This window comes from Hevea brasiliensis, chromosome 7, assembly GCF_030052815.1.
Source record: "Hevea brasiliensis isolate MT/VB/25A 57/8 chromosome 7, ASM3005281v1, whole genome shotgun sequence".
Classification (NCBI taxonomy): Eukaryota; Viridiplantae; Streptophyta; class Magnoliopsida; order Malpighiales; family Euphorbiaceae; genus Hevea; species Hevea brasiliensis.
This window is the reverse complement of record NC_079499.1, coordinates 35,461,148-35,468,923: the sequence shown is the minus strand read 5'-3', so window position 1 is coordinate 35,468,923 and position 7,776 is coordinate 35,461,148. Positions and strand designations below refer to the sequence as shown.

The following is a 7,776-nucleotide window of genomic DNA, read 5'->3' as shown; positions in this document are numbered from 1 at the left end:
ATTTAAAAAAATAAAATTTATTCATAATTATGTAATTTTTTTTAAAATTATTTTACAGTTTGCATGTTGCTAAAAAAAACACTATTTAAATTATAATTATATCTAATATTAGATTTTATTTTTCATTAATTAGATCATTATTATCTGACTGTCTGAAAATTATATATTTACAAGAATTTAATATAATGTTTTTCAATTCTGATATTTAAAATGAAATGATTTCTTTTTCTTAATTTAAAAAATAATTTATTTAAAAAATAAAATTTATTCATAATTATTACTCTCATCTAATATTAATATTAAAAGAAATCGCTATTTTTTTTTCTTCTCCATTCCACTGAAAAGAAAAGAAGAATTACAAAACAAGGAATGCATTGAGGTATCAGAAGGAGAAATCCGGCATTGATTTAAAGCCCATAGAAGGGAAGAAGACAGAGAAGGGGAAGTAATATTTTTTTTTATACAACGAGAAAATAAAAGAGTAAGATAGAGAGGGTCAACTCTGGACACTGGATGACTCAGCTTCTGTCCTAAAAAGAATCTCAGGTATGCATTTCCAAGCTAGAAAGTCCTCCCTTTTACCCAATTCACATACAAAAAACAAAGACAAGCACATCAAGACCCAAGAGCCAATACTCAAACCTCTTTTCCTCTCTTCCCCTCTGCCAATGGACAATTCGACTTCAACAACTTCTTCCACTCACACAACTTTATCAAAGCCCAAATGGGTTCTTCCCTACCGGACTCAGAACCTCAGGGACCACTATACCATAGGAAAGAAGCTCGGTCAAGGCCAGTTCGGTACCACTTATCTTTGCACCCATAAGCCCTCCTGTCTTAACTATGCCTGCAAATCTATCCCCAAAAGAAAGCTTCTTTGCAAAGAAGACTTTGAAGATGTTTGGAGAGAAATTCAGATAATGCACCACCTATCTGAGCACCCTAATGTGGTGAGGATCAGAGGAGCCTATGAGGATGCCTATTGTGTCCACTTGGTCATGGAGCTATGCGAGGGAGGTGAGCTCTTTGATAGGATAGTCAAGAAAGGTCATTACAGTGAGAGAGAGGCTGCTAAATTGATCAAGACCATTGTTGGGGTTGTGGAGGCTTGTCACTCTCTTGGCGTCATGCATAGAGATCTTAAGCCTGAAAATTTCTTGTTTCATAGTGTTGAGGAAGACGCTGCTCTCAAGACCACTGATTTTGGCCTCTCTGTATTCTATAAGCCAGGTCTCATTATTTCAATTCAATTACTTTTTTCTTTCCTTCTCTCCATTTTTTAGTAATTTTCTTCCATGGGTTTTGTTTTTCTTCAGATTCAACAGTCCTTTCGGCTTATATGAATGAATTCTGACTTGGGTCTATCCAATTTCTGCTTTTTAAAATCTTAATTAAAATGTTTAGTCTTGGGATCTAGTTCTTTTTGAAGCTAGCTCATGTAGAAATTTACTGTGTTGCTGACGAAATCGTCAGATTCCTAATTAAATGTTCTTTCATGAATTTTTCTTATTGTTAATTAATAAGCAGTGTTCTATAATATTATAATTCCCATTCTTTCATGGATTTTTCTTTATTTTATTCTTTGAGTTTTGAATGGATCATTTCTGGGATGGGTCTTTCCAATGTTTACATCATTTGAAATCTTATGCTTGTATTTATGATGTGTAATTTGTATTGATATTTGAGGGAGGAATTCTCTTATATTTTAGTTAGAATTTTGCAGTTTTTATTTTTTTTGAAGTTCATCTATAAGTTACTCATTTCTTCCTTCTACATTTTTGGAATGGAATGCTTGTCATGCTCTTTGGATTGTGCATCTCCAGCATCACTATCCTCAATACCTGTTTTTGTTTGGAAAAAAATCATTTCCTTGAGAAGTTTCTAATGGGGATTTGGCTGTTATTTACATCAAATTTATTAAAAATTATAAATTCTATTGGAGGCAAAATAATTGTAGCATACTTAGTAAATATCAATTTTGCAAGCAGAATCATGTTGATTGCCATTGTTGTCCCCAAAATTATCATTGAGAATGCAGCTTCTTATTAAGGTAAACAGATTAATTTAGCAGCAAGCAAGAAAGAGAAAAAAAGGAGCAACTGAGCCTTTTACCACTTCAAAATTTATTTGCGGTGGCCTATAATATGAATTTTCAATTGATAATTGCACTTGAATAAATGCTGTTGTTGCAGTAATGAGATCTGATCCATGAAGCCTGTTGTATCTTTAATCTATTGTTGGCTTTGAAGAAATTGTAAAATAGAAATGGACAATGTCATTGGAAATTATCAAGTGAAATTATCATGTGATGAGTTATTGAGTATTGACATATGATGTTATCTTCACCCCATAAGCCTAAATATCATTAATTTTCTCTGGTTTTATTTATGTTTTATAAGAACCTCCTTTTCTCATTTGTTGCTTTCTAGGTGAGACCTTTTCTGATGTTGTTGGCAGTCCATACTATGTTGCGCCAGAGGTATTGCGTAAGCATTATGGACCTGAAGCAGACGTGTGGAGTGCAGGAATTATTTTGTATATCTTATTATCTGGAGTGCCACCGTTTTGGGCAGGTAATGAAGGATTAAAAGAATAGAGGATATTCTAAGCAAAATTAATTTTGAACATGTCCAACACATTGATGATATGGCTTTTGCATCCTTTGGCACCGCCAGAAACTGAAATAGGCATCTTCCGGCAGATATTACAAGGAAAAATAGATTTTGAGTCTGAACCATGGCCTAGCATTTCAGAAAGTGCCAAGGATCTCATAAGAAAAATGCTTGACCGGAATCCTAGGAGAAGGCCATCAGCTCATGAAGTGTTATGTAAGTCTTTTCTTAAACAGGTCCTAGCATGGTGATCACTGGTGGATCTTACTCAATTACGATTCAATGCCTTTCGTATCAGGCCATCCATGGATTGTAGATGACAGAATTGCCCCAGATAAGCCCCTTGATTCTGCTGTTTTATCCCGCCTGAAGCAATTCTCTGCAATGAACAAACTTAAGAAGATGGCTTTGCGAGTAAGGCTCTGGTAGATTTAAATATTTTCCCCCCTAGATTGCATTATCAACTCCATTTTGAAAAATTCTGATTGCATCTATACATATTTGGTTGATCATATGGTGAACTGTGTTTGAGGCCTGAAAATTGTGAAGTCTTGTTGTTTGAATGACCAGTAGGTTATCAGTTTCCTGCTGTAATTTTTCTGATTTGAATACAATAACAGATAAGGAAATTGAATGATCTATCATTTCTTAATGTCATGCTGTGGGTAATCCGTTGATTAAATAATAAGAATTCTGAAGTTCCTAACTAAAAATTACTTCAGGAGTTTGTTGGATTCCATTCTTAAGGAAAAGTTTAAATCATGAGTTAGATGAGATGATCTATTATTGTGGTTTCTTATGTGTCTCAAAACATAAGCAATTGATAGACACCTTGTTTTATTACTTTTACTAATAAATTGTTAACTGCTAGAATTTGTGCCCATGTCTGTCATCACCTGTGTTAAGAATTTACATGGTAAATATCTAAAGTTTTGTCACAGTAATAAATCCCACTCTTGGCATAGAGAAGGAATTGTCTGACTGATGCAGCCTTATAACAATCATCATTTAGTGGCCTACATTGTACATATACGTGCAAAACAATTTTGTGTCCTTAATTTGTCATAGAAAAGGGATAAAACTTTGGTCCTTGAGTAATACTACATGCCTAATAGCTGTGAGGCCTGCATCTTATATAGGCCTCATATCAGGGCGAAACTGTTGTAAATTAAGCTACAAGACACCCATCAGGAGGCACTTTTAGTTGAGGTGAGCTAATCTAATTTTAATTAGTGATTTTATGGTTTATTTTGTAAAACTAAACCATGACCTTGGAATCTCATTGAATGCAAATAGCGGAACGAGGATGATCACTAACTTTCTTGATGCCTTACTTTCAAAAGAAAGTATTCCCTGAATTTCTCATCTCTTCATTCTTCCATTACTTACCTCCTTTCAAGTGAAAAATTGATATCTTCACATCAATATCTGCAGTTGTAATTGTACCTTTAAGAAGTTTTGTATTGCTATTACTGTTCTTAGCATTTGCAATCCTCTCATATTTGAATGTTTTTACGCCATGTTGAATGATTAGCAAGACAGAAAATACTTCCATATGGAGGTCCGTTTACTTTGTCAAGGCCTTATTATATCTCAAGACACTACAACAAATATAGGCTATACAGCATGCCCTATATAAGAATTATTAGCAAGTAGCTAATGATGTGCATAAACCCCGTAACCTGAAGTTTTTAACATCACTCTTACACTAATTTATAGCACTATTATGTATAATATTGTATATATTATTTTTGACGTTATATATTACCTTGATGTCTGAGCACATTACCTTGATGTTATTTATTACTTCAATATTATGTAAAAAATAATGTTAAAAAAGTGTTGTTAAAGTCTAGATTTGTTGTAGTGAGATGTTTGGGTACAGTAAGATGGATTTAGTATCGAAACAATAATTCTTGCATAAAAAAAAAAAATAATAATAATAATAAAAAAACAAAGCAGTGAAGTGCAAGACAAGCCCATTGCCCCTGCATGGGAAGATGCTTGGCTTTGGATGTCTTACCTTAGGCTTGGTGTGCCTCAACCCAATGTGGACTAGTGAGTAGTGACATATCTGGACTGGGTCAATCCTGGCCGTCCCTAAACTTTGTCAGTTCTGTGGCTGCCAAGCAGGGGCACTGCCTAACCTGTGTAGACCTTGTGGCTGATCAGCTGCTGACAAGCAAGGTCCCACCCTAACCTATAATTGGAATAGTGGCTGGCTAGCCACTGGCTACAAAGAAGCACACTTATGCTAGATGCCTAGTGGCTGGCCAATTTATGGTGTGCAAGGCCTGAGCTGACCTCTGTTGGCCTTGTAGTAGAAGGCAAGCAGGGGCATGCCAAGTCAATGTGGGAGGGCGTGGCTGCCTGCACCTGATGGGGCTGCAAGCACCAAGGTGCAGCATGTGATAGATGGGGAGTGCCAGCCAGCCAGGGGAGGGCAGTGTGTGCTGGTGGGGATGCAGCAGCCAGTTGAGTGGCTGGCAACAGCAGCAGCATGGTGGGCTTAAGATGCTGGAGTGTTGGTTGTAAAAGTGGTATCAGGTTTGTTCTGGAATTCATAGCTTCATGTCTTAGGACTTCTAGTTCGATACAACTTTCTCACCTGCTGGAAGGCGGCCCAGCCCCCTAACAAGTCAAAACATTTTGTTCCCTCGTAAAATTCTTTTAGCCTTAACCTCCTAATGTGTTCCAATGTCCCACAAATGTGACTCTAGTCAAATGTCCTGTCATTGCTTTGTCTTCCAATGTTTTACAGCCTTTTCCTTGGAGCTTATGTAGAGGGGGGAGAGAAAGAAACATTGAGAACAATATTTTGAGATGCTTAAATATGATATCAAGCCTATACTGTACAGTCTAAAGTTTTGCACTTGGTTTGTTAGAACTAAGTGGTTGTTTAGTTTTTATTGGTTTGGTAATAAGACTTTTCTTTCTTTTATTGATGACATTTTGACGCAAATGTGACTGCACTCAGCCACTCACATTGATAGCACCCTTGGTTTCCTGTCTAATTGCATTTCTACAATATATATAGCCGCATGTATAAATGTGTGAAACACAAAATATATATGATGATGATCTCAAGAGATTGTATATATTAATTTTATTACTAAATTTTAGGTTATAGCAGAGAGGCTTTCAGAAGAAGAGATTGGCGGATTGAAAGAGCTCTTCAAAATGATAGATACAGACAACAGTGGAACAATAACTTTTGATGAGTTGAAGGAAGGCTTAAAGCGAGTAGGCTCTGAACTTATGGAGTGTGAGATAAAGGATTTGATGGATGCAGTAAGAGCAATTATTTCCATCCTATGGTTATCAGCTTTAGATTCCATTTTGCCTTCCTCATTTTGTCATTTTAAGCTTAATAGGAAACAAGTATCTTGTGTGTTTTGCAGGCTGATATTGACAACAGTGGTACAATTGACTATGGTGAATTTCTTGCTGCCACTGTACACCTGAATAAGTTGGAAAGAGAGGAGAATTTGGTGTCTGCTTTCGCATTCTTTGACAAAGATGGTAGTGGTTATATCACAATTGATGAGCTTCAACAAGCCTGCAAAGAGTTTGGCTTAAGTGAGCTCCACCTCGATGAAATGATAAAAGAAATCGATCAAGATAATGCAAGTCCATTCTCCTTTTCTTCTTAATGTTCATTTATTTTTCTCCTCAGAAGCAAACTTTCTGCCAACAAATTCACAGGGCATTCACCTCTTTTTTCAAAGAAAAGCCTTTTGAGTATCTATCTTTCCAGCTGATAATCTGCTCATGAAAATTTTGTGTTGCAGGATGGACAAATAGATTATGGGGAATTTGCTGCGATGATGAGGAAGGGCAACGGAGGAATTGGTAGGAGAACCATGAGAAGCACGATCAATTTGGGAGAAGCTTTTGGACTGACAACCAATGGTTCGAAGGAATTTGATTGATGCTCACATGAACTCTTTCTAACTATTCAAACTTCTATGAATATTTTGAAACCGTCAGCTAACTTTTATCTTTATGAATGGCCTAGCCAAATTTTGCATTTCTTTTTGTCTTTTCTCTAACTAGATATGCATGTATATCGCCATCCAATTCATTTCATGATGCTTCGATTAGGCGTGAAAAAGGGTTTCTTGAATGGCGGCGTATCTTGGTGCTGTCAATAATTTCAGGGTCCTGTTCGATCAATAGAAGCATCAATCACTATTTTTGCCATTCTTCTGACCCTTAAATCAAAGCAATTGTGGGAATGTGTTATACTGAATGCAGTTACGTTTTAATTGCAATGAAAATGGGAAGGAAAATTGTGTTTGCTTGGGAAGTAATTGCGGGGCTTGAAATTTATAGCCTTTCCTTGAAAGCACCTGGAAGCCTCTAATTCTCTCCTATGTCACGTTTAGCACTTTGAAGGAAATTATTGCCCACAACTCTGCTTCTTTATAACTCCTTTTAACTTCCTATCCATAGCTAACTTCCTATCCATGGCTAACTTTCCATCTTCAATTAACTTTTCTTCATAATTATGTCTCTAACTACCAAAATTATTATTTAATAACTTTTAGGTCTCATAATTTAATTAATAAAACAAAATTAATTAAATAAATCATAGGCTTAAAATAATTAATATTTTAATAAATTTATTTTTAGGGTAAACAATTGGCCTTCACACATAAATTGACTAGTTAGACCATGTTAATGTGAAAATATAATTTCCAAGATTCTTTAAACTCCCTTATTGAATCTTTTAAACAACTCCCTTGTTCATCTTTTAGTAGAATTTTGAATTTTAAACAACCACTCATTCTTAAAAATGTTTCCTTCTTTCAAGAAAAAAAATATTCTAAGGGTGTATTTGATAGAAGGTTAAAAAAATTAAGGGTTAAATATTACTCTTATAAGTTTTAACCTTTAAATAAGGTAATTATTAATTGACGTCGGTCAAGGATAACATTTAACTCCCTAAAAAAAGGCATAAACATTAATGAAGTGAAAAATTAGCCGTCTCTTCAAATATCTAAATAACGTTAATGAGAGGAATTAGAAATTATAAGGATAACAATTACCCCTTATTAACATCATACCAAACGCCCCTTTTATACTTTACTCTAATCACATTTTTTACATTCTTGGTTGCCACTCAATTCCTTCACCAACAACTTTCTCGTAAGAAAATTTT

The 7,776-nt window shown here is 35.2% G+C and overlaps 1 protein-coding gene across 1 annotated transcript; it reads left to right on the top strand.

Annotated features, from left to right (window-relative positions):
- The first annotated feature begins 422 nt into the window (after nt 1-422).
- Nucleotides 423-6,642, top strand: LOC110658656 (calcium-dependent protein kinase SK5). The gene is made up of 7 exons (XM_021816377.2): nt 423-1,230; nt 2,430-2,573; nt 2,676-2,828; nt 2,911-3,026; nt 5,736-5,903; nt 6,014-6,238; nt 6,404-6,642. The coding sequence occupies exons 1-7, from the start codon at nt 549-551 to the stop codon at nt 6,542-6,544; spliced, it is 1,629 nt and encodes a 542-aa protein (XP_021672069.2). The 5' UTR covers nt 423-548; the 3' UTR covers nt 6,545-6,642.
- The last annotated feature ends 1,134 nt before the right edge of the window (nt 6,643-7,776 follow it).

Excerpts from the sequence above, each read along its gene's own strand:
- LOC110658656 (XM_021816377.2), top strand. The coding sequence starts at position 549 with ATGCATTTCCAAGCTAGAAAGTCCTCCCTTTTACCCAATTCACATACA. Across the intron at positions 1,231-2,429 it reads CTCTGTATTCTATAAGCCAG|GTGAGACCTTTTCTGATGTT; the intron begins GTCTCATTATTT and ends GTTGCTTTCTAG. Across the intron at positions 2,829-2,910 it reads ATCAGCTCATGAAGTGTTAT|GCCATCCATGGATTGTAGAT; the intron begins GTAAGTCTTTTC and ends CTTTCGTATCAG.